Raw genomic sequence first — 27,921 nt, 5'->3', positions numbered from 1 at the left:
ACCATGTTACCTAGTCTCAGTGCAGTGGGCAGCTGGGAGGAGGTGCTCTTGTTCTCCATGGACTTCACAGTGTCCCAGAACTTTTTGGAGTTGGAGCTACAGGATGCAAACTTCTGCCTGAAGAAGTTGGCTTTAGCTTTCCTGACTGACTGTGTGTATTGGTTCCTGACTTCCCTGAACAGTTGCATATCGCGGGGACTATTCGATGTTAGCGCAGTCCGCCACAGGATGTTTTTGTGCTGGTCGAGGGCAGTCAGGTCTGGAGTGAACCAGGGGCTATATCTGTTCTTAGTTCTGCATTTTTTGAACGGAGCATGCTTATCTAAAATGGTGAGGAAGTTACTCTTAAAGAAAGACCAGGCATCCTCAACTGACGGGATGAGGTCAATGTCCTTCCAGGATACCCGGGCCAGGTCGATTAGAAAGGCCTGCTCACAGAAGTGTTTTAGGGAGCGTTTGACAGTGATGAGGGGTGGTCGTTTGAATGCGGCTCCGTAGCGGATACAGGCAATGAGGCAGTGATCGCTGAGATCCTGGTTGTAGACAGCGGAGGTGTATTTGGAGGGCCAGTTGGTCAGGATGACGTCAATGAGGGTGCCCTTGTTTACAGAGTTAGGGTTGTACCTGGTGGGTTCCTTGATGATTTGAGTGAGATTGAGGGCATCTAGCTTAGATTGTAGGACTGCCGGGGTGTTAAGCATATCCCAGTTTAGGTCACCTAACAGAACAAACTCTGAAGCTAGATGGGGGGCGATCAATTCACAAATGGTGTCCAGGGCACAGCTGGGAGCTGAGGGGGGTCGGTAGCAGGCGGCAACAGTGAGAGACTTATTTCTGGAGAGAGTAATTTTCAAAATTAGTAGTTCGAACTGTTTGGGTATGGACCTGGAGAGTATGACATTACTTTGCAGGCTATCTCTGCAGTAGACTGCAACTCCTCCCCCTTTGGCAGTTCTATCTTGACGGAAGATGTTATAGTTGGGTATGGAAATCTCAGAATTTTTGGTGGCCTTCCTGAGCCAGGATTCAGACACGGCAAGGACATCAGGGTTAGCAGAGTGTGCTAGAGCAGTGAGTAAGACACACTTAGGGAGGAGGCTTCTGATGTTGACATGCATGAAACCAAGGCTTTTTCGATCACAGAAGTCAACAAATGAGGGTGCCTGGGGACATGCAGGGCCTGGGTTTACCTCCACATCACCCGCGGAACAGAGAAGGAGTAGTATGAGGGTGCGGCTGAAGGCTATCAAAACTGGTCGCCTAGGGCGTTGGGGACAGAGAATAAGAGGAGCAGGTTTCTGGGCATGGTAGAATATATTCAGGGCATAATGCGCAAACAGGGGTATGGTGGGGTGCGGGTACAGCGGAGGTAAGCCCAGGCACTGGGTGATGATGAGAGAGGTTGTATCTCTGGACATGCTGGTTGTAATGGGTGAGGTCACCGCATGTGTGGGGGGTGGGACAAAGGAGGTATCAGGGGTATAAAGAGTGGAACTAGGGGCTCCATTGTAAACTAAAACAATGATAACTAACCTGCACAACAGTATACTAGGCATATTGACATTTGGGAGAGACATACAGCAAGGCATACAGTAATCACAGGTGTTGAATTGGGAGAGCTAGCTAAAACAGTAGGTGAGACAACAACAGCTAATCAGCTAGCACAACAACAGCAGGTAGAATGGCGATTGATTAGGCAGAGAGGGTCGGATTAACTACACACAGAGCCTAAGTGCGGCTGGGGCCGACAGATAAAACATAAACAAGCAGAATGGATTACCGTGAATTAATGGACAGTCCAGCATGCATCAGCTATGTAGCCAAGTGATCAGTGTCCAAGGGGCAGCGGTGGATGGGGCAGGGAAGCTGGACTGGCGAGTGTTATCCAGGTTAGAAAACTAACAATGACTAAATAGCTTGTAGCCAGTTAGCTGGTTAGCTTCTGAAGGTTCTTGAGTGTGTTCTAAAAATGTAAAGATAATAGCGGTTCCGTATCACATTGGGTGAGGCAGGTTACCGGAAGGTATAAACAAATTAAAAATCGAAAAGGGATAGAAAGTAAATATGGGTTCAGTGAGTGTTTGGGACGCGGCGATTCAGATGGTTAGCAGGCCTGTGCTAACAAGCTAACAGTTAGTAGACGGTGCTAAACACGGTAGCAGTTAGCGGACCGGGCTAAACAAGCTAGTAGTTAGCAGGCCGAATTTGCAAGCAAGGAGATAGCAAGGGCTAGAGAGTTAGCCTTTGGGGACGTCGCGATGGGGGGAGTCTGTTTATTCCTCTTCATGCGGTGACATCAATGGACCGGTCGTGGGTCTGGATATTGTAGCCCAGGAGCTCAAAATGTTCCGTTTGCGATGGGAATCCGGGGGTGAAAAATAAAAATAAAATAATAGATAGGTCCGTTATGCTCTGGTTAGAGTCGCGTTGTTCGAACTGGCGAGAGCTTTCCGAGCTAAAGGTTAGCTGATGACCGGTTAGCTGACCGGTTAGCTGAAGACCGCTAGCAATGTTTTGCTGAAGCTGGTAGTTAGTTGGCTAGTTGGCTAGCTTCAGTTGAGGGGTTCCAGATCCGAAGTAAATATAAATACTTTAGGAAAAAAGCTACGTTGGGTGAGGCGGGTTGCAGGAGAGTATTTAGAAGAAGTTGAGGTTCAGCAAAAAGTTTTAAAGATATGTGAAGAAAAAAAACGAAAACGAAACGAAAACAAACGATATATACAAGGGACACGACAACACGTCCTACTGCTACGCCATCTTGGATCTTGGATACTGGTGCGCAAAAGAGCAGAAAAGTAAATAAAAACAATATGGAGATGAGGTAGGTAGATGGGGTGGGCTATTTACAGATGGGCTATGTACAGCTGCAGTGATCGGTTAACTGCTCAGATAGCTGATGTTTAAAGTTAGTGAGGGAAATATAAATCTCCAGCTTCAGCAATTTTTGCAATTCGTTCCAGTCACTGGCAGCAAAGAACTGGAAGGAAAGGTGGCCAAAGTAGGTGTTGGCTTTGGGGATGACCTGTGAAATATACCTGCTGGAGCGCGTGCCTCGGGTGGGTGTTGTTATCGTGACCAGTGAGCTGTGATAAGGCGGAGCTTTACCTAGCATAGACTTAAAGTGAGGGAAAAAAGTATTTGATCCCCTGCTGATTTTGTACATTTTCCCATTGACAAAGAAATGATCAGTCTATAATTTCAATGGTAGGTTTATTTGAACAGTGAGAGACAGAATAACAACAAAAAAATCCAGAAAAACGCATGTCAAAAATGTTATAAATTGATTTGCATTTTAATGAGGGAAATAAGTATTTGACCCCCTCTCAATCGTAAAGATTTCTGGCTCCCAGGTGTCTTTTATACAGGTAACGAGCTGAGATTAGGCGCACACTCTTAAAGGGAGTGCTCCTAATCTCAGTTTGTTACCTGTATAAAAGACACCTGTCCACAGAAGCAATCAATCAATCAGATTCCAAACTCTCCACTCTCCAAGACCAAAGAGCTCTCTAATGTCATGGACAAGATTGTAGACCTACACAAGGCTGGAATGGGCTACAAGACCATCGCCAAGCAGCTTGGTGAGAAGGTGACAACAGTTGGTGTGATTATTCGCAAATGGAAGAAACACAAAAGAACTGTCAATCTACCTCGGCCTGGGGCTCCATGCAAGATCTCACCTCGTGGAGTTGCAATGATCATGAGAACGGTGAGGAATCAGCCCAGAATTACACTGGAGGATCTTGTCAATGATCTCAAGGCAGCTGGGACCAGAGTCACCAAGAAAACAATTGGTAATGTAATGCACTACGCCGTGAAGGACTGAAATCCAGCAGCGCCCGCAAGGTCCCCCTGCTCAAGAAAGCACATATACATGCCTGTCTAAAGTTTTCCAATGAACATCTGAATGATTCAGAGGACAACTGGGTGAAAGTGTTGTGGTCAGATGAGACCAAAATGGAGTTCTTTGGCATCAACTCAACTCGCTGTGTTTGGAGGAGGAGGGATGCTGCCTATGACCCCATGAACACCATCCCCACCGTCAAACATGGAGGTGGAAACATTATGCTTTGGGAGTGTTTTCCTGCTAAGGGGACAGGACAACTTCACCGCATCAAAGGGACAATGGACTGGGCCAAGTACCGTCAAATCTTGGGTGGGAACCTCCTTCCCTCAGCCAGGGCATTGAAAATGGGTCGTGCATGGGTATTCCAGCATGACAATGACCCAAAACACACGGCCAGGGCAACAAAGGAGTGGCTCAAGAAGAAGCACATTAAGATCCTGGAGTGGCCTAGCCAGTCTCCAAACCTTAATCCCATAGAAAATCTATGGAGGGAGCTGAAGGTTCGAGTTGCCAAACGCCAGCCTCGAAACCTTAATGACTTGGAGAAGATCTGCAAAGAGGAGTGGGACAAAATCCCTCCTGAGATGTGTGCAAACCTGGTGGCCAACTACAAGAAACGTCTAACCTCTGTGATTGCCAACAAGGGTTTTGCCACCATGTACTAAGTCATGTTTTGCAGATGGGTCAAATACTTATTTCCCTCGTTATTATGATTGATTGATTGTTTTTTATAAGATAAGTTTATTGCTAGCTAGCAACTTACCTTGGCCTACTGCATTCGCGTAACAGGCAGGCTCCTCGTGGAGTGCAACAAGAGGCAGGTCGTTATTGCGTTGGACTAGTTAACTGTAAGGTTGCAAGATTGGATCCCCCCGAGCTGACAAGGTGAGAATCTGTTGTTCTGCCCCTGAACGAGGCAGTTAACCCACTGTTCCTAGGCCGTCATTGAAAATATGAATGTGTTCCTAACTGACTTGCCTAGTTAAATAAAGATTAAATAAAGGTGAAAAAAAAAATCTGTGTCCAAAAATACCGATTTCCGATTGTTATGAAAACTTGAAATCGGCCCTAATTAATCGGCCATTACGATTAATCGGTCGACCTCTAGTTTATAATGTACTGTATGTAGTATGAAGAGTATGTAATGTAATGTACTGTATGTAGTATGAATAGTATGTAATGTACTGTATGTAATATGAATAGTATGTAATGTACTGTATGTAGTATGAATAGTATGTAATGTACTGTATGTAGTATGAATAGTATGTAATGAACTGTATGAAATATGAATAGCATGTAATGTATGTAGTATGTAAAATGAGATTCCTGCTGAGCTCGATTGCTCTCTCTCTCTCTCTCTCTGTTGCTATCTCTCTCCCTTTCCTGTAAATCTCCCAGCTGGTAATGTCTCAATCACAATTGTCTCTGTTTCTCCCTAAGAGAAAGATCTTCACCATGAAACACACAGAAAACCCTGCCTCTGGTTGTGTATGAACAGTTGCAGCACTCCCTCTCACAGGCAAAGACAGAGGGAAACCTACATTTACTATTCCACCTGTCATGATTCAGTTTAGAGGGAATGAGAGATAGAATGAGAGAGGGAATGAGAGGGAAAGTAAGCGAGAGAATGGGGAGAATCTGAGAAGGTAATGAGGGGAGAGAGAGAAATAAAGAGAGTGCGAGAGGGAGGGAGACAGACAGACAGAGAGAGAAAGAGAGAGAGAGATGCAACCCGATCTGAGTGTTATTAAAGTTTCATGTGTGTGTTAAGTAATGACCACAGGGCCCTTCCTCCCTCCATCCATCTATACTGGTCTAAATAGGAACACTGCAGAAATAGCCCATTGCCCATCACTTAAAGGTCCATTCTGTAAGATTTCCACATGTTATTAGACCTTTAATGCACATGTCAAATAAGTGTCCAAGTAACCTTTGCCTGGAAAGTATCCGAGCAACTAATCTTGATGGTGGTATGTAAGTGATTCAGACTTATTGATTTTGCTGCTAAAATATTGATGTGAAAGGACTGAACAAGTGAGAGCATATTTTTGTTTTTACCTGTCCTGAGTCTTCAGATCAGTGCAGAAGGAGATGAGTAGTGGAGTCCAACTGTAGCAGACTTCAACACACACACCTTTCCTTACCTGTCTTCTTGTAGAACATGATCTCTTCCTTGAACTCCTTGCGTTCGTCCAGGGCTTCGTCGATGCTGAGGATGATGGTCTCGCTGCTCTCTGGGCCATACAGGAACTTACAGGCACAGCTCTTCTGCATGACTTCAGTGCGGGAGAAGCCTGTGAGCTCACAGAAGCCATCTGAACAGTAGACAATGGGGAAGCCTTGGGCCTTGGACACCTGGGCATTAGCCAGGATGAAGTTGCTGTCTGGTGGAATCAAAGATAAAGAATACAGGGTCGCATTCATTAGTGCAAACCGTAGCAAAACGTTTTGGCACGTTCAGGTAGTCCCTCCTCATTTACGTCAGTTTTCTTTCGTTTTGGTTTCTAGTGAATACAACCCTGATGATGTAAGTTAGGCCAGGATAAAGTTGTTGTCTGGTAAGAGTAAGACAAGGAATATTTCGAATACACTTTTACCGATAACTATGTGAATTTGGGCTACTCCGATAGCAGGGAAAAGTTGTTGTCTTGTCAAAAAAAGACAAGGAATCAAGGTAATTCATATTTATGAGGGTGAGAATGGGGGTCTAGGTCACTGTGGATAGTGTATGAGAGTAGAAACTAACACAGCAGATATTGTTGTTTAGGGTTGTGCAACTCCCGTCCTCAGGGGCCTGGGTGTCTGCTGATTTCAGCTATATCCCAAATGGCACCCTATTCACCCATAGGACTCTAGTCAAAGTAGTAGTGCACTATACTAAGTAGTGCACTATATAGGGAATAGGGTGTCATTTGGGATGCAAGCCTTTATCTTGTTGCTTGGAGCTTAATTGAGCCATTAACGTGACAAATTGCTCACAGAGTGACACACCTGTTTCCCCAATCTAAAGCAGACACTAGCAGACAGACGCTGGTCTAAGAGTTAGAACAGACACTAGCAGACAGACGCTGGTCTAAGAGTTAGAACAGACACTAGCAGACAGACGCTGGTCTAAGAGTTAGAACAGACACTAGCAGACAGATGCTGGTCTGAGAGTTAGAACAGACACTAGCAGACAGATGCTGGTCTGAGAGTTAGAACAGACACTAGCAGACAGACGCTGGTCTAAGAGTTAGAACAGACACTAGCAGACAGATGCTGCTCTGAGAGTTAGAACAGACACTAGCAGACAGATGCTGGTCTGAGAGTTAGAACAGACACTAGCAGACAGATGCTGCTCTGAGAGTTAGAACAGACACTAGCAGACAGATGCTGGTCTGAGAGTTAGAACAGACACTAGCAGACAGATGCTGGTCTGAGAGTTAGAACAGACACTAGCAGACAGATGCTGCTCTGAGAGTTAGAACAGACACTAGCAGACAGATGCTGGTCTGAGAGTTAGAACAGACACTAGCAGACAGATGCTGGTCTGAGAGTTAGAACAGACACTAGCAGACAGATGCTGCTCTGAGAGTTAGAACAGACACTAGCAGACAGATGCTGCTCTGAGAGTTAGAACAGACACTAACAGACAGACGCTGGTCTGAGAGTTAGAACAGACACTAGCAGACAGATGCTGGTCTGCGAGTTAGAACAGACACTAGCAGACAGATGCTGGTCTGAGAGTTAGAACAGACACTAACAGACAGACGCTGGTCTAAGAGTTAGAACAGACACTAGCAGACAGATGCTGGTCTGAGAGTTAGAACAGACACTAGCAGACAGATGCTGGTCTGAGAGTTAGAACAGACACTAACAGACAGATGCTGCTCTGAGAGTTAGAACAGACACTGGCAGACAGATGCTGCTCTGAGAGTTAGAACAGACACTAGCAGACAGATGCTGGTCTGAGAGTTAGAACAGACACTAACAGACAGACGCTGGTCTGAGAGTTAGAACAGACACTAGCAGACAGACGTTGAGGACCGAAGTTGAGTGGGTGTGTGGGTGAGGTAAGAGTGAGGAGGATGAGAAAAAATAACATTCATCTTCAGGTCTATTAATTAAGCTATTATGCCCTCATGACCTAAAGTGTTATGGGAATCTGTTACATGAATCATGATCCCCAAGGCATTGATCTAAGCCTCAGTAGGATTACTATAGCTAGTCATTACAACTGACATTGTTTTCATGTTGTTTCATCCAAAATAAATGTGCTACCTCAACCATCTCTTTTCCCACCATTGATTTGAAATGTAATTGTTTCATGTTTCGTGTCAACCTTTGTCAAAGGAAACATGAAATATGAAGCTTCAGAACCAGAATGCTTGTACATGTCCCTCAATGAGAAGAGGTTCCATTGTAATAATTCTATTAATCACACAGAGCTGTTTCCACCCTCTCTGACTTACTGAAGGGAGTCTTCAGTCTGAGGAGAACCTTTTATTATGTTTTTACTTGCATCAGCAGAATGCTCCGGGCGTTACAGGCCAGGAAGCAGTGCATCTTGGGACTGCTGTCAGGAGGATGTACTGAACACACACTCACACACATCAGCAGAATGTGCCGGGCGTTACAGGCCAGGGAGCAGTGCACCTTGGGACTGCTGTCAGGAGGATGTACTGAACACACACTCACACACATCAACAGAATGTGCCAGGCGTTACAGGCCAGGGAGCAGTGCATCTTGGGACTGCTTTAAGGAGGATGTACTGAACACACACACTCACACACATCGGCAGAATGTGCCGGGCGTTACAGGCCAGGGAGCAGTGCACCTTGGGACTGCTGTCAGGAGGATGTACTGAACACACACACTCACACACATCAGCAGAATGCGCTGGGCGTTACAGGCCAGGGAGCAGTGGACCTTGGGACTGCTGTCAGGAGGATGTACTGAACACACACACTCACACACATCAGCAGAATGCGCCGGGTGTTACAGGCCAGGGAGCAGTGCACCTTGGGACTGCTGTCAGGAGGATGTACTGAACACACACACTCACACACATTAACAGAATGCGCCATACGTTACAGGCCAGGGAGCAGTGCATCTTGGGACTGCTGTCAGGAGGATGTACTGAACACACACTCACACACATCAGCAGAATGTGCCGGGCGTTACAGGCCAGGGAGCAGTGCATCTTGGGACTGCTGTCAGGAGGATGTACTGAACACACACACTCACACACATCAGCAGAATGCGCCGGGCGTTACAGGCCAGGCAGCAGTGCACCTTGGGACTGCTGTCAGGAGGATGTACTGAACACACACACTCACACACATCAGCAGAATGTGCCGGGCGTTACAGGCCAGGGAGCAGTGCACCTTGGGACTGCTGTCAGGAGGATGTACTGAACACACACACTCACACACATTAGCCGAATGCGCCATGCGTTACAGGCCAGGGAGCAGTGCATCTTGGGACTGCTGTCAGGAGGATGTACTGAACACACACTCACACACATCAGCAGAATGTGCCGGGCGTTACAGGCCATGGAGCAGTGCATCTTGGGACTGCTGTCAGGAGGATGTACTGAACACACACTCACACACATCAGCAGAATGCGCCGGGCGTTACAGGCCAGGGAGCAGTGCACCTTGGGACTGCTGTCAGGAGGATGTACTGAACACACACACTCACACACATCAGCAGAATGTGCCGGGCGTTACAGGCCAGGCAGCAGTGCACCTTGGGACTGCTGTCAGGAGGATGTACTGAACACACACACTCACACACATCAGCAGAATGTGCCGGGCGTTACAGGCCAGGGAGCAGTGCACCTTGGGACTGCTGTCAGGAGGATGTACTGAACACACACACTCACACACATTAGCCGAATGCGCCATGCGTTACAGGCCAGGGAGCAGTGCATCTTGGGACTGCTGTCAGGAGGATGTACTGAACACACACACTCACACACATCAGCAGAATGCGCCGGGCGTTACAGGCCAGGGAGCAGTGCACCTTGGGACTGCTGTCAGGAGGATGTACTGAACACACACACTCACACACATCAGCAGAATGTGCCGGGCGTTACAGGCCAGGCAGCAGTGCACCTTGGGACTGCTGTCAGGAGGATGTACTGAACACACACACTCACACACATTAGCCGAATGCGCCATGCGTTACAGGCCAGGGAGCAGTGCATCTTGGGACTGCTGTCAGGAGGATGTACTGAACACACACTCACACACATCAGCAGAATGTGCCGGGCGTTACAGGCCAGGGAGCAGTGCACCTTGGGACTGCTGTCAGGAGGATGTACTGAACACACACACTCACACACATCAGCAGAATGTGCCGGGCGTTACAGGCCAGGGAGCAGTGCACCTTGGGACTGCTGTCAGGAGGATGTACTGAACACACACACTCACACACATCAGCAGAATGTGCCGGGCGTTACAGGCCAGGGAGCAGTGCACCTTGGGACTGCTGTCAGGAGGATGTACTGAACACACACACTCACACACATTAGCCGAATGCGCCATGCGTTACAGGCCAGGGAGCAGTGCATCTTGGGACTGCTGTCAGGAGGATGTACTGAACACACACACTCACACACATTAGCAGAATGCGCCGGGTGTTACAGGCCAGGGAGCAGTGCACCTTGGGACTGCTGTCAGGAGGATGTACTGAACACACACACTCACACACATTAGCAGAATGCGCCGGGTGTTACAGGCCAGGGAGCAGTGCACCTTGGGACTGCTGTCAGGAGGATGTACTGAACACACACACTCACACACATCAGCAGAATGTGCCGGGCGTTACAGGCCAGGCAGCAGTGCACCTTGGGACTGCTGTCAGGAGGATGTACTGAACACACACACTCACACACATTAGCCGAATGCGCCATGCGTTACAGGCCAGGGAGCAGTGCATCTTGGGACTGCTGTCAGGAGGATGTACTGAACACACACTCACACACATCAGCAGAATGTGCCGGGCGTTACAGGCCAGGGAGCAGTGCATCTTGGGACTGCTGTCAGGAGGATGTACTGAACACACACTCACACACATCAGCAGAATGCGCCGGGCGTTACAGGCCAGGGAGCAGTGCACCTTGGGACTGCTGTCAGGAGGATGTACTGAACACACACACTCACACACATCAGCAGAATGCGCCGGGCGTTACAGGCCAGGCAGCAGTGCACCTTGGGACTGCTGTAAGGAGGATGTACTGAACACACACACTCACACACATCAGCAGAATGTGCCGGGCGTTACAGGCCAGGGAGCAGTGCACCTTGGGACTGCTGTAAGGAGGATGTACTGAACACACACACTCACACACAAACAGACGCACACACACACACTAATACACGCGCAAACACAAACACATGCACATGCCCACAAACACACCCTCCAGACACTGAGTGAGGAACCAGAGACAGACCCCACATTCCTAACTCCCCCCCCCCCCCGTTCTGCCTGTCCAATAGTCCCCCTCTGAGAGGAGGAGAGGTTGATGCTTAACCTTAAGAGACGTTTACCGAAGTGTGTATGCGTGCGTGCGTGCGTGCGTGCGTGCGTGTGTGTGTGTGTGTGTGTGTGTGTGTGCGTGCGTGCATGCACGCGTGTGTGCGTATGTGTGTGTGTTCGTGCCACACACACAGACACACAGGTGTCCCCACCTGGATCTGTCTTGCTCTCTAATGGCCCAGATTGAATCCAGGCTCGGGACTGATTTGGGGCAGTGGGGGTTGCAGACATTTTTGAATAATCAGAAGCAACTTGTAATCTCACTCAACCCAACTTTACACTTTCACCCATTCAATTCCCTCACTGATCTCTCTCCTCTAACCTCCTCCCCCCGTCAACACTCCTCTCCACTTCTCCTAGCAATCCATCTCTCCTCTAACCTCCTCCCCCCATCAACACTCCTCTCCACTTCTCCTAGCAATCCATCTCTCCTCTCCTTCATTCTCTTTTAATCTTTTCCCTTCATTCAGTCGCTCTACGCACTTCCCTTCCCTCTCCCTCCATCTCTATAGCCTCTGTTCTGTATCCATAGGTTTCCCCCTTTCACTTCCCTTCCCTCTCCCTCCATCTCTATCAGCCTCTGTTCTGTATCCATAGGTTTCCCCCTTTCACTTCCCTTCCCTCTCCCTCCATCTCTACACCCTCTGTTCTGTATCCATAGGTCTCCCCCTTTCACTTCCCTTCCCTCTCCCTCCATCTCTAACAGCCTCTGTTCTGTATCCATAGGTTTCCCCCTTTCACTTCCCTTCCCTCTCCCTCCATCTCTAACAGCCTCTGTTCTGTATCCATAGGTCTCCCCCTTTCACTTCCCTTCCCTCTCCCTCCATCTCTACAGCCTCTGTTCTGTATCCATAGGTCTCCCCCTTTCACTTCCCTTCCCTCTCCCTCCATCTCTACAGCCTCTGTTCTGTATCCATAGGTTTCCCCCTTTCACTTCCCTTCCCTCTCCCTCCATCTCTATAGCCTCTGTTCTGTATCCATAGGTTTCCCCCTTTCACTTCCCTTCCCTCTCCCTCCATCTCTAACAGCCTCTGTTCTGTATCCATAGGTTTCCCCCTTTCACTTCCCTTCCCTCTCCCTCCATCTCTAACAGCCTCTGTTCTGTATCCATAGGTTTCCCCCTTTCACTTCCCTTCCCTCTCCCTCCATCTCTAACAGCCTCTGTTCTGTATCCATAGGTTTCCCCCTTTCACTTCCCCCACATAATCTATTTTACACCTTTCTATCCCTCCCTCTCTCCATCCCCCTATATCTCTCCCCCTCTCCCCCTCCTTTAGGCTGTGTGTGTGTTGGTACCCCTCTACCTCCTCCCTCCATCACTCCTCTCCCCTCCATTTTGCTCTTCATCTCTTCTCCCAGCTGCTCTCCGCCTCCCTCCTACTGTTCTGGATCTCACTGTCTAATTACTCTTCCTCCTCTCACAACCCCCAGAATCCCTCCATCTCTCCCTCTTCTTCTCTCTCTCCATCCCTCTTATTCCCTCCAACTTCTGTCACACTTGCCCTTTCATCCATATCTCCATCATTAGGCCCTACTTTCTCTCTGTACTCTCTCCACCCTTACCTTACCTCAAGCCCTGTACATCCTTCATCCCTCTCAAGTCCACTATCTCCACCTGTCCTTCGATTCTCTTCTTCCATCCCCTTCTCAATTCACCATCTTCTCCTCCCTCCTTCTCCATGTTCTCCTCCCTCCTTCTCCATGTTCTCCTCCGTCCTCCTCTTCACAATCTTCTCCTCCCTCCTCTTCACCATATTCTCCTCCCTCCTTCACCATACTCTCCTCCCTCCTTCTCCTCCCTCCTCCTCTTCACCATCTTCTCCTCCCTCCTCCTCTTCACCATCTTCTCCTCCCTCCTCTTCACCATATTCTCCTCCCTCCTCTTCACCATGTTTTCCTCCCTCCTCCTCCCTCCTCCTCCATGTTCTCCTCCCTCCTCTTCACCATGTTCTCCTCCCTCCTCTTCACCATCTTCTCCTCCCTCCTCTTCACCATGTTCTCCTCCCTCCTCTTCACCATGTTCTCCTCCCTCCTCTTCACCATGTTCTCCTCCCTCCCCTTCACCATCTTCTCCTCCCTCCTCTTCACCATGTTTTCCTCCCTCCTCTTCACCATATTCTCCTCCCCCCTCTTCACCATCTTCTCCTCCCTCCTCTCCTACCTCCTCTTCACCATCTTCTCCTCCCTCCCCTTCACCATCCTCTCCTCCCTCCTTTTCACCATCTTCTCCTCCCTCCTCCTCCTTGTTCTCCTTCCTCCACTTCACCATGTTCTCCTCCCTCCTCTTCACCATCTTCTCCTCCCTCCTCCTCCTTGTTCTCCTTCCTCCTCTTCACCATGTTCTCCTCCCTCCTCTTCACCATATTCTCCTCCCTCCTCTTCACCATATTCTCCTCCCTCCTCCTCTTCACCATCTTCTCCTCCCTCATCTTCACCATATTCTCCTCCCTCCTCTTCACCATGTTTTCCTCCCTCCTCCTCCATGTTCTCCTCCCTCCTCCTCCATGTTCTCCTCCCTCCTCTTCACCATGTTCTCCTCCCTCCTCTTCACCATCTTCCCCTCTCTCCTCTTCACCATGTTTTCCTCCCTCCTCTTCACCATGTTCTCCTCCCTCCTCTTCACCATGTTCTCCTCCCTCCCCTTCACCATCTTCTCCTCCCTCCTCTTCACCATGTTTTCCTCCCTCCTCTTCACCATATTCTCCTCCCTCCTCTTCACCATGTTTTCCTCCCTCCCCTTCACCATGTTATCCTCCCTCCTCTTCACCATGTTTTCCTCCCTCCTCTTCACCATATTCTCCTCCCTCCTCTTCACCATGTTCTCCTCCCTCCTCTTCACCATCTTCTCCTCCCTCTTCTTCATCATGTTCTCCTCCCCCCTCTTCACCATCTTCTCCTCCCTCCTCTTCACCATCCTCTCCTACCTCCTCTTCACCATCTTCTCCTCCCTCCCCTTCACCATCCTCTCCTCCCTCCTTTTCACCATCTTCTCCTCCCTCCTCCTCCTTGTTCTCCTTCCTCCACTTCACCATGTTCTCCTCCATCCTCTTCACCATCTTCTCCTCCCTCCTCCTCCTTGTTCTCCTTCCTCCTCTTCACCATGTTCTTCTCCCTCCTCTTCACCATATTCTCCTCCCTCCTCTTCACCATCTTCTCCTCCCTCCTCCTCTTCACCATCTTCTCCTCCCTCATTTTCACCATATTCTCCTCCCTCCTCTTCACCATGTTTTCCTCCCTCCTCCTCCATGTTCTCCTCCCTCCTCCTCCATGTTCTCCTCCCTCCTCTTCACCATGTTCTCCTCCCTCCTCTTCACCATGTTCTCCTCCCTCCTCCTCACCATGTTTTCCTCCCTCCTCTTCACCATCTTTTCCTCCCTCCTCTTCGCCATGTTTTCCTCCCTCCTCTTCACCATATTCTCCTCCCTCCTCTTCACCATATTCTCTACCCTCCTTATCCATGTTCTCCTCCCTCCTCCTCTTCACCATCTTCCCCTCCCTCCTCTTCACCATATTATCCTCCCTTCTTCTCCATGTTCTCCTCCCTCCTCCTCTTCACCATCTTCTCCTCCCGCCGCTTCACCATATTCTCCTCCCTCCTTCTCCTCCCTCTTCCTCTTCACCATCTTCTCCTCCCTCCTCCTCTTCACCATCTTCTCCTCCCTTCTCTTCACCATATTCTCCTCAATCCTCCTCCATGTTCTCCTCCCTCCTCCTCCATGTTCTCCTCCCTCGTCTTCACCATGTTCTCCTCCCTCCTCCTCACCATGTTTTCCTCCCTCCTCTTCACCATCTTTTCCTCCCTCCTCTTCGCCATGTTTTCCTCCCTCCTCTTCACCATATTCTCCTCCCTCCTCTTCACCATATTCTCCTCCCTCCTTCTCCATGTTCTCCTCCCTCCTCCTCTTCACCATCTTCTCCTCCCTCCTCTTCACCATATTCTCCTCCCTTCTTCTCCATGTTCTCCTCCCTCCTCCTCTTCACCATCTTCTCCTCCCTCCGCTTCACCATATTCTCCTCCCTCCTTCTCCTCCCTACTCCTCTTCACCATCTTCTCCTCCCTCCTCCTCTTCACCATCCTCTCCTCCCTTCTCTTCACCATATTCTCCTCCCTCCCATTCACCATGTTTTCCTCCCTCCTCCTCCATGTTCTCCTCCCTCCTCCTCCATGTTCTCCTCCCTCCTCTTCACCATGTTTTCCTCCCTCCCCTTCACCATGTTCTCCTCCCTCCTTCTCCATTTTCTCCTCCCTCCTCTTCACCATCTTCTCCTCCCTCCTCTTCACCATGTTTTACTCCCTCCTCTTCACCATGTTTTCCTCCCTCCTCCCCTCCTCCTCCATGTTCTCCTCCCTCCTCTTCACCATCTTCTCCTCCCTCCTCTTCACCATCTTCTCCTCCCTCCTCTTCACCATGTTCTCCTCCCTCCTCTTCACCATCATCTTCTCCTCCCTCCTCTTCACCATGTTTTCCTCCCTCCTCCTCCATCTTCTCCTCCCTCCTCTTCACCATGTTTTCCTCCCTCCTCCTCCATGTTCTCCTCCCTCCCCTTCACCATGTTCTCCTCCCTCCTCTTCACCATCTTCTCCTCCCTCCTCTTCACCATGTTTTCTCCCTCCTCCTCCATCTTCTCCTCCCTCCTCTTCACCATGTTTTCCTCCCTCCTCCTCCATGTTCTCCTCCCTCCCCTTCACCATGTTCTCCTCCCTCCTCTTCACCATGTTCTCCTCCCTCCTCTTCACCATGTTCTCCTCCCTCCTCTTCACCATCTTCTCCTCCCTCCTCTTCACCATGTTTTCCTCCCTCCTCTCCACCATCTTCTTCTCCCTGCTTTCCACCTTTCCTATCTTCTCCTTACCTGTCAATCCCAAAATTCCATATGTCTTTGTACCGTCCACCCCTCACCTTCTCATCCTCTCCCTCTCGCTCTCCCTCACCCCCTCGCTCTCTCGCTCTCTCTCTCCCCCTTTCTCTCTCTTCCCATCCTCCGTTCCACGTTCTCGGTCTCTCTTCCTCCTCTCCCTCTCTGTGTCTGACTCTCTCTTTCTCTCTTAACCTCTCTCTCTCTCTCTCTCTCTCTCTCTGTCTGTGTTCTGGATCTCTTTGCCTAATTGCTCAAGTGTAACAGCCAATAGATCATCACACTCTATCTGACAGCTGAGTGAGAGTCCCCACAGGGAAGGAAAGAGGGAGGGAGAGAGAGAGAGAGAGAGAGAGCGCGAGACGAAGGGAGGAACAGAGACAGAATTGAGGGAAAAAGACGGAGAGTAAGGTAAGGAGAGGAAATACAGTATGTAGAAGAAGGACCAAAAGAGGGAGGAAGGGGATATGGAAAGTTGAGAGAAGAGATTTAAAAGAGGAATAGAGAATGAGATAGAATGAGAAAGTTAATTAAGGATGAAGGGGAAGAAGAACTAAAACGCTGACAGAGAAATAAAAGAGGTATCGAAAAAGATGAAAACAAGGGTGGAAAAGGAGAGGAAGGTCTAAGATGTCCAAGTGGAGATGGATAGATTAGAAGGAGAAGAGAGAAGAGAGGACAGAGGAATCCCCAACTGAATGCTTGCGGCCACACCCCCTCATCACCTCCACCCATTTTGCGTCTCAAACAGCACCTTATTCTGATCCCTGCAGGATTTCCCAGCGATTTGGTGTCACGCCCTGACCTTAGAGATCCTGTATTCTCTATTTTGGGTTAGGTCGGGGTGTGACTAGGGTGGGCATTCGAGTTTCTTTATTTCTAGGTTGGCCTGGTATGGTTCCCAATCAGAGGCAGCTGTCTATCGTTGTCTCTGATTGGGGATCATACTTAGGCAGCCTTTCCCACCTGTTGGTTGTGGGATCTTGTTTGTGTATAGTTGCGTTTAGCACTGCATAGCTTCATGCTCGTTTTGTTCTTTATTGTTTTTTGCCGGTTCACGTAATAATGATGATGATGAAACCAAACCACGCTGCATTTTGGTCCGATTCTTACAACACCGTTCGTGACATTTGGTGTGATATTTGCAGGCAAAAATGCTTGATTTAGCTACAGCAATTCTGACATTTTGCATAGCAATATGCAATGATTTTGTCCAATTTGTCAAGAAAACACGCTTAGGAAAGAGGTCAGGTTAAATTGATCCTATACCCGAGCTCAGGGACATGTTCTCCTAGAGAGAAAAATAGAAACAAGCAGTCTGCCTTGTGCTAAAAGGAGATCCCCCGTACAGACACACACACACACAGTCACACACACACACACAGTCACACACACACACACAGTCACACACACAGTCACAAACACACATGTCATATCCCAGGTCCAAAGTCATTCCTCAGCTCACTGCTAGGTGGGTCAGGACAAGGGAATCTGAGTTACAAAGCACAGCATCAGGTATACAGTACCTCGCTCCCAATACTCTTCTGAACAAGATGGGGGGGTTCTCAACCACATTCTACTCCACTCTGCCCCAGATTTTAGTTTTATAACACACACACAGAAACTCAGATACATACACACACACACACCCCTCCTTGACACCCCTATCCCATCCTGAACACCAAATACCTCAGCTATTTACAGAATGCTTGTGATTTGTGAGGTGAACGAGTCTGGGGTAGAGAGGGATAGATAGCGAAATGGAGAGAAGGAGAGAATGACAGTGAGAGACAGAAGGACAAAGAGAGCTGTAGGGAGAGATGAATGGATGGACAAGAGGAGAGAGGGAGGGAAAGGAGAGAGAGGTCTAAACTGAGGGAGTGGAAATAGAGGAGAGGAGGAGAAGATGTTCTGGAGGCTTCCATCACATTCATCTATCTGAGCAAAAGACAGAGCACACTAGCGGTGTTAGGCGAGGTCAAACAAAGTAACCTTGGTTACAGTCACACCAGTTAACCAAGGCTGCAGTCAAACCAAAGTAACCAAGCTCACAGTCACAGCAGTTAACCAAGGCTACAGTCAAACCAAAGTAACCAAGCTCACAGTCACACCAGTTAACCAAGGCTACAGTCAAACCAAAGTAAGCAAGCTCACAGTCACACCAAGGTAACCAAGGCTACAGTCAAACCAAAGTAACCAAGCTCACAGTCACACCAGTTAGCCAAGGCTACAGTCAAACCAAAGTAACCAAGCTCACAGTCACACCAGTTAACCAAGGCTACAGTCAAACCAAAGTAACCAAGCTCACAGTCACACCAAGGTAACCAAGGCTACAGTCAAACCAAAGTAACCAAGCTCACAGTCACACCAAGGTAACCAAGGCTACAGTCAAACCAAAGTAACCAAGCTCACAGTCACACCAGTTAACCAAGGCTACAGTCAAACCAAAGTAACCAAGCTCACAGTCACAGCAGTTAACCAAGGCTACAGTCAAACCAAAGTAACCTCGGTTACAGTCACAGCAGTTAACCAAGGCTACAGTCAAACCAAAGTAACCTCGGTTACAGTCACAGCAGTTAACCAAGGCTACAGTCGAACCAAAGTAACCAAGCTCACAGTCACACCAAGGTAACCAAGGCTACAGTCAAACAGAAACAACAGTTGATTCTATTACAGTCACACAAAGTGAACCAGGGTAATCAATATTAATGATAATCAAAGCTAATCAGGGTAATCAATGTTAGTACAGACATTCTGGAGGGTAGCTTACTCATTTCCAGCTGATCAGGTGATCATCCCTATGCATGATGATTTCAATCCTCTCTTCATGAATCCATTATCACAGTACAACATCTATCTTGAGGGAGATACGATAACACAATCCTCTCTCCACTAATCCATTATCACAGTACAAAATCTATCTTGAGGGAGATGCGATAACACAATCCTCTCTCCACTAATCCATTATCACAGTACAACATCTATCTTGAGGGAGATGCGATAACACAATCCTCTCTCCACTAATCCATTATCACAGTACAAAATCTATCTTGAGGGAGATGCGATAACACAATCCTCTCTCCACTAATCCATTATCACAGTACAACATCTATCTTGAGGGAGATGCGATAACACAATCCTCTCTCCACTAATCCATTATCACAGTACAAAATCTATCTTGAGGGAGATGCGATAACACAATCATCTCCACTAATCCATTATCACAGTACAACATCTATCTTGAGGGAGATACGATAACACAGTCATCTTCATTAATCCATTATCACAGTACAACATCTATCTTGAGGGAGATACGATAACACAATCCTCTCTCCACTAATCCATTATCACAGTACAAAATCTATCTTGAGGGAGATGTGATAACACAATCCTCTCTCCACTAATCCATTATCACAGTACAAAATCTATCTTGAGGGAGATGCGATAACACAATCCTCTCTCCACTAATCCATTATCACAGTACAACATCTATCTTGAGGGAGATGCGATAACACAATCCTCTCTCCACTAATCCATTATCACAGTACAAAATCTATCTTGAGGGAGATGCGATAACACAATCCTCTCTCAACGAATCCATTATCACAGTACAAAATATATCTTGAGGGAGATGCGATAACACAATCCTCTCTCCACTAATCCATTATCACAGTACAAAATCTATCTTGAGGGAGATGCGATAACACAATCCTCTCTCCACTAATCCATTATCACAGTACAAAATCTATCTTGAGGGTGATGCGATAACACAATCCTCTCTCCACTAATCCATCATCACAGTACAACATCTATCTTGAGGGAGATACGATAACACAATCATCTCTCCACTAATCCATCATCACAGTACAAAATCTATCTTGAGGGAGATGCGATAACACAATCCTCTCTCCACTAATCCATCATCACAGTACAAAATCTATTTTGAGGGAGGTACAAAATCTATCTTGAGGGAGAGGCGATAACACAATCCTCTCCACTAATCCATTATCACAGTACAACATCTATCTTGAGGGAGATACGATAACACAATCATCTCTCCACTAATCCATCATCACAGTACAACATCTATCTTGAGGGAGATACGATAACACAATCATCTCTCCACTAATCCATTATCACAGTACAAAATCTATCTTGAGGGAGATGCGATAACACAATCTTCTCTCCACTAATCCATTATCACAGTACAAAATCTATCTTGAGGGAGATGCGATAACACAATCCTCTCTCCACTAATCCATTATCACAGTACAAAATCTATCTTGAGGGAGAGGCGATAACACAATCCTCTCCACTAATCCATTATCACAGTACAACATCTATCTTGAGGGAGATACGATAACACAATAATCTCTCCACTAATCCATTATCACAGTACAACATCTATCTTGAGGGAGATGCGATAACACAATCCTCTCTCCACTAATCCATTATCACAGTACAACATCTATCTTGAGGGAGATACGATAACACAATCCTCTCTCCACTAATCCATTATCACAGTACAACATCTATCTTGAGGGAGATACGATAACACAATCAAAAATATGCACACATACACACACAGCTCTTTCAACTAGAATCCTCTCATGCTGAGTAACTGAAGAGTGCAAATCATTAGACAACACCTCAGCTTTAATCATACTGTAGCTTTCCACTCTATCACCAAATCCCACTGGCTCATATCACTAGAAACATTACATTTGATCAATTCCTGTCATTTGTAAGGAAGTTGCCTATCTCTCTCTGTTTCTCTCACTCTTTCTCTCTCTGGATTCCCCTCTCTCCCATCTCTATGACTATCTGACTTCCTCTCTGCCTCATCAGAACCTCCCTCTCTCCCGTCTCTATGACTATCTGACTTCCTCTCTGCCTCATCAGAACCTCCCTCTCTCCCGTCTCTATGACTATCTGACTTCCTCTCTGCCTCATCAGAACCTCCCTCTCTCCCGTCTCTATGACTATCTGACTTCCTCTCTGCCTCATCAGAGCCTCCCTCTCTCCCGTCTCTATGACTATCTGACTTCCTCTCTGCCTCATCAGAACCTCCCTCTCTCCCGTCTCTATGACTATCTGACTTCCTCTCTGCCTCATCAGAACCTCCCTCTCTCCCGTCTCTATGACTATCTGACTTCCTCTCTGCCTCATCAGAACCTCCCTCTCTCCCGTCTCTATGACTATCTGACTTCCTCTCTGCCTCATCAGAACCTCCCTCTCTCCCGTCTCTATGACTATCTGACTTCCTCTCTGCCTCATCAGAACCTCCCTCTCTCCCGTCTCTATGACTATCTGACTTCCTCTCTGCCTCATCAGAACCTCCCTCTCTCCCGTCTCTATGACTATCTGACTTCCTCTCTGCCTCATCAGAACCTCCCTCTCTCCCGTCTCTATGACTATCTGACTTCCTCTCTGCCTCATCAGAACCTCCCTCTCTCCCGTCTCTATGACTATCTGACTTCCTCTCTGCCTCATCAGAACCTCCCTCTCTCCCGTCTCTATGACTATCTGACTTCCTCTCTGCCTCATCAGAACCTCCCTCTCTCCCGTCTCTATGACTATCTGACTTCCTCTCTGCCTCCTCAGAACCTCCCTCTCTCCCGTCTCTATGACTATCTGACTTCCTCTCTGCCTCATCAGAACCTCCCTCTCTCCCGTCTCTATGACTATCTGACTTCCTCTCTGCCTCCTCAGAACCTCCCTCTCTCCCGTCTCTATGACTATCTGACTTCCTCTCTGCCTCCTCAGAACCTCCCTCTCTCCCGTCTCTATGACTATCTGACTTCCTCTCTGCCTCCTCAGAACCTCCCTCTCTCCCGTCTCTATGACTATCTGACTTCCTCTCTGCCTCCTCAGAACCTCCCTCTCTCCCGTCTCTATGACTATCTGACTTCCTCTCTGCCTCATCAGAACCTCCCTCTCTCCCGTCTCTATGACTATCTGACTTCCTCTCTGCCTCATCAGAACCTCCCTCTCTCCCGTCTCTATGACTATCTGACTTCCTCTCTGCCTCCTCAGAACCTCCCTCTCTCCCGTCTCTATGACTATCTGACTTCCTCTCTGCCTCCTCAGAACCTCCCTCTCTCCTCACTCTCACTACCTATCGAATCCATTCCCCCTATTTTGAATCCATTTTCTTTCCCTGTCTTCCCCCCTTCTCTCTCTTTCTAATTATCTCCTTCCCCCCCTATCTGTCTTTCTCATTATCCCCTTCTCCAGCTCTCTCTCCTTCTCTCTATTCCCCTCGTGAACAATTAATAAAGTCTAAAAATGGCTGAGTGGGTCTCGGCCCAGACTTGCGTTAGTGAAACCCCATTTGATGATAATTTTCAACACTCCATTAGAGGTGATGATTAGGATTCCGAATTGCACTAATTAGGCTCGTTACCGAAGCGGAATGTCCACGGCGACCGACAGGACTCCAGAGCTCTAGGAAGAAGCCACATTTCTATGGAACTTCCTGAAGTTCCTTGAACAAACAGAAGAGACTCCCCATTTAAATGTTCAGTTGCCATACTCTATTGTAACCTTAGAATGAGGCCAATGGCTGGGTACTGACAGTGTCTCCTGAGGGTGTCTCCTTGACAGCCTTCTTTTAGCCATGTCGTTTCTTACTGCCATTGCACTGACTTGTGTCACTTGTGTCGTCACCATCCTAGGTGTCTTTCATATACATAAAGCAATAAAAGTGTAAGAAGTGTGTAATAACAACGTAATGTTCATTCATAGTGTTTCAACGTGTGACTTGGGTCAAACTAATCACATTAAAGTGGGAAGAATACAGAGGAGGCTGGTGGTAGGCACTATAGGAGGACGGGCTGGACGGGCTGAATGGCTGGAATGGAGTATATGGAACGGTATTGAACACATCAAACATGGAAACCATATGTTTGACTCTGCTACATTTACTCCATTCCAGCCATTACAATGAGCCCGTCCTCCTATACCTCCTCCCACCAGCCTCCACTTGAAGGATACCACTGAGAAGATTGTTTTAAAGTTTTCAAACTTCATAATTACCTCAGAAAGTCATCATGAGGTCAGAGGTCAATACTTAGAGACATAGGTTGCATCTCAAATGGTACCCTATTCACTATATAATGCACTACTTTTGACCAGGGACCATACAGCTCTGGTCAAAAGTAGAGCACTATAAAGGGAATAGGGTTTCATTTGGGATGCAGTCATAAGATCACACAGTACCGTTCCACTTCACAGAGAGGTGAACCACTGTGATCTCTATGAGTATGTTTACATGCACACTAATAATTCGATATTAAACTGATTATGGCAGCAGGATGTGTACGGCATTAGTCATGTAAACACGGTCAAGGTCAAAACAAGGTCAACATCGAAGTAAGAATACGCCGATTAGAACACGTGGTATTCTGATCAATCTTTCTAATTATTACGACATTTCATTTGAAACAGTCGGCGTTCCAGCGGTGTCTTTGATCTGCACATGTGCCAGCACCGTTAGCGCAAGCCTCCCTTTTATGAGTGAAGTGAGCTTGGAAAAACTGACAGTATGCATTTTATAAATAGTTTTCTTATACAAACTGTCAGAACACACAATCAAAATAGACTTCGCAAAAACAACACGGTCACTGTGGTAGAACATTTAGTTTGATTGACGATTTTATGGCTTTATCAAAAGTCCCACCAGGTAGCCTGATTTCAGATGTGTCCATGTAAACAGGATTATTAGGGAATCGTTCTTCTCGCAAAGCATGAGCCAGAACTGAGCCAGACCTGAGCAAGAACTGAGCCAGACCTGTGCCAGACCTAGGCCAGAACTGTGCCAGACCTGAGCCAGACCTGAGCCAGACCTGTGCCAGACCTGAGCCAGACGTGTGCCAGACCTGAGCCAGACCTGAGCCAGACCTGTGCCAGACCTGAGCCAGACCTGTGCCAGACCTGAGCCAGACCTGTGCCAGACCTGAGCCAGACGTGTGCCAGACCTGAGCCAGACCTGAGCCAGACCTGTGCCAGACCTGAGCCAGACCTGTGCCAGACCTGAGCCAGACCTGTGCCAGACCTGAGCCAGACCTGTGCCAGACCTGAGCCAGACCTGTGCCAGACCTGTGCCAGACCTGAGCCAGACCTGAGCCAGACCTGAGCCAGACCTGTGCCAGACCTGCGCCAGCTTTAAACACTCATTTACTGTCCTCCTCTAATCCTCCGGCGAATCTTCCAACGGCTCAATTAGAGAGTTTCTTTAAAGAAAAGTTAATCAATGGATGGGGCGTGCCTGCTCTCTTCTCATAAAACACACACGTAAAGACACACACACACACACCCACACAAACACAAAAAAGTACACACAAAAGTAACAAAACGAAAAGCGAACAGTTCTGTCAGGTAACAGAGACTAAACAGAAAATAACTACCCACAAAACACATGTGGGAAAAAGCTACCTAAGTTTGGTTCCCAATCAGAGACAACGATAGACAGCTGTCCCTGATTGAGAACCACACCCGGCCAAAACAAAGAAATACAAAACATAGAAAAAGGACATAAAATGCCCACCCAAATCACACCCTGACCAAACCAAAATAGAGACATAAAAAGCTCTCTATGGTCAGGGCGTGACACTATTGTACACAGTGTGTAGGCCTATTGTACACAGTGTGTAGGCCTATTGTACACAGTGTGTAGGCCTATTGTACACAGTGTGTAGGCCTATTGTACACAGTGTGTAGTCCTATTGTACACAGTGTGTAGTCCTATTGTACAGTGTCTCCCATGTTTAAGCTAGGTCTGAATGTGAGTCAGTGTATTCCACATTGCAAAAGTGAGAAATGACTTGTAACTGAAATGACATAACATATCCCAAAACTTCACTGGATGATGATCATGATGTCACATGATCGTTGATATTTTCTTATGATGTACCAGCTAGACGTGCACTAGCACCCATGGAGAGGGCTCTATTCATGAGATGGCCTTTTCAATGTCCCCCGGTTCCAATTTTGTGTGCTCACACACACACACACACACATGCACACACACGCACGTGTGGTCATTTCAGATCCTGAGTCAGATCCTCAGTTGGCAGGTTTTGTCTCAAAATCAACAAACTGAAGTTTGAACTATTAGAGTCAACTGGAAGTCTTGACATGAAAACAACAATGTTTACCAAGTATCTTCTGCAGCCCCAGGTGTAAACCAGTTTACATACAGTCTGAGGACACTTAGTAGAACCTGTAGGGGACACCTGTCCTGTCGCATATCGTTACAAGGTTGAGTCCATTATTTTCAATGAAGACCTCTATATGGTTGCCAATCCAAACCATGTCAGCCAGTTGACAGTTCTTTCCTCTTCCTGTTCATCTGGGCCCACATCTCTGGTCAGACCAGGGCACCAGCCACCAGACCCAATTTGTCTGGTCAGGCTCCACTACTTCCATTTTTCCCCTGTTCAGTTCGAACCCCTGTTACTACCAGGTTCCTGGATGCTGCCGCTCAAGGACATTGGTGTATTCATTGGGGTGCTGTAGTGAAGCTCACTGCAGTACTGTATTGGTTATTAAGCCTCAATTCCATAGCGGGACCATTAAGATGTGGGATTGTGTGCGTCCCAAATGGCACCCTATTCCCTTTATAGTGCAGTATAATAAAGGAACAGGGTGACGTTTGGGACATGGACGTAGCTACCTGCTGTCCCTCCGAAACAGCTTCAAATCTATCCTACCCTCCATATCTGCAGCATGGTGTGACACTCAATCGTCCGGCCAGTTGTTTATGAAGTCTGGAATAAAGTGGTATGGACGATTGTAGTCCGCGGTAACGCCATAAGAGTTAGAGTAATTTATCAACTCACACAGCAGAAGTAGAGCAATGAAAAACAGCTGGTTCCTTCCAGGAAAAGGAGACATACCGTGGCAAGCTTCCTATATAAGCCTGTCTGGTTTTGACCGATTACAATAAGACAAAGTGGGAGGCATCACCGAAGAAGATTGTAAATCAGTTAAGATTGAGTGTTATTATTAGGGTGACTTGAAATGAGCAATGCTGAGACACACTAAATAATAATAAATACGCCAGCAGTATAGGCCTAACCCTGTTAGTCTAGGCTACCCAAAGTGAGCGCCATCTCCTTGTCCGAATATGACATGGTATGACAATTCCATAAGGAGATGGCAAGAGCAGAAACATATCTGGGACCAGGCGACTTCTTGCCCAGCCTAATTGTAGAGTTAATGCAGTAGAAAAAGCAACATTAAACTGCACTCTAAACGAACAGACTTCTCAGAGACAAAGGTTGGTTATATCAACACCCTGGTCCGTGACTGCAAATGAGTTGCTTTTCGAGAGAAAGAGAGAAAGCGGCCGTTCTAAAGAGCCATGCGTGTGCCTCTGCCTGGGGAAGCGAGCCCACCTCCTGTAGGTGCCGCCGACCAATTAATTCATTTGGATAGATGCGACTGCTACTGTCAGAGCTTCACCGCGGGACTTGGCAGTCAGAGAGCGGAAATAAGAAATGTTCATTTTACTTCATGTGTTTGTCTGAATATATCACTATCACAACTGTTTTTGTGTAAGGATTAATGACTGTTGGTAAAATGTGTCATATTGGAACAAGGATATTTGTTAACTTGCTTACAAAGTAAACTATTCTCTAGGTTTAGAAATGTAACCTTAAATTATTGTTGTTTAGGAGCACTTGAGTGGGTGCCCGTCAGAAACTGTTAATTCCATGCGTAACTCTGTGTTGTTGTTTGTGTCGCAATACTTTGCTTTATCTTGGCCAGGTCGCAGTTGTAAATGAGAATTTGTTCTCAACTAGCTTACCTGGTTAAATAAAGGTGAAATACAAAATGTAGAAATGGGGAAATTCTAGTGAGGGTGATTCGCTGTCCGTGGTGCTGAACTTTGCAGAGCGAGTCGACCAATAGGTTAGCGCTGTGCCAACAAATGCCAACAAATTGAACAAGTATTTTAACTAGGCTATAGCATAGACCACAGATATAGCAAATAGCCCTGGGCACCATGAGCAACCAAACATAGGCTATTCCATTTGAAGAGAAAAATAACTTTTCAAAATATATCCTACCTAAATGAACTTGTTTTGGAAGAAATATACAAATTATGACTAAAAGCCGTATTCCTACCAATTGATTTAGCAATATCCATAAATCTAAATCTTAGAAAGCAAGTGCAACAAACGGGTTGGGACTGAACGAATAGCCTAACAGGATATAGGTTAAGGTCCCATTAAGCATCAAAGAGAAAGAGAACAAACTTACGCGTGCCGTCAAACCGTGTGGCTATGGTGTCCAGAAACGTGTTCTGTGGCGCAAGTAATCCTTTCATCACAGGCATTTTCCCTCTCTGTTGTCCAAGTCCCCATCAAAGTCACGGAAGAGAAGGGTGAGCCGACCTAATATGTGTGAGGCGCGCACGTTAACAACGATTCACCGGAGTCGTCCGCGATACATCCGTGGAATCGGATTTCTATCGAGTGGAGAGTGTGTGTGAGAGAGATGCGCGCTCACTGGAACCGTGTGTGAATGTGGGTATGTGTGTGACAAGTGAATGTGACGCCTGCAGGTGCAATTCAGGTAACAGCTACTCCGCGACGCCCGCGAGAAAGCCAGACGCGGGAACGAGCTTTCTGTCAGCAGTTTCATTATTATGTCAATGGTTTCAATGATCATCATTTCTCACTGTGCA

General features: G+C 47.4%; 1 protein-coding gene across 1 annotated transcript in view; it reads right to left on the bottom strand.

Moving 5' to 3' along the window:
* Positions 1 to 27,570, bottom strand: part of LOC139373743 (voltage-gated delayed rectifier potassium channel KCNH8-like) — a 94,208-nt gene extending 66,638 nt beyond the window's left edge. The window contains exons 1-2 of the mRNA XM_071114668.1: positions 27,495 to 27,570; positions 5,989 to 6,228 (exon numbers count right to left, since the gene is read on the bottom strand). Coding sequence (XP_070970769.1) covers positions 5,989 to 6,228; positions 27,495 to 27,570 — 316 coding nt within the window. The remainder of the gene's footprint in view (positions 1 to 5,988; positions 6,229 to 27,494) is intronic.
* Between the last annotated feature and the right edge of the window lie 351 nt (positions 27,571 to 27,921).

This window comes from Oncorhynchus clarkii, chromosome 18, assembly GCF_045791955.1.
Source record: "Oncorhynchus clarkii lewisi isolate Uvic-CL-2024 chromosome 18, UVic_Ocla_1.0, whole genome shotgun sequence".
In the NCBI taxonomy this organism is placed as follows: Eukaryota; Metazoa; Chordata; class Actinopteri; order Salmoniformes; family Salmonidae; genus Oncorhynchus; species Oncorhynchus clarkii.
Note: the sequence above shows the minus strand (reverse complement) of the source record. Positions and strands in the feature narration are given on the sequence as shown.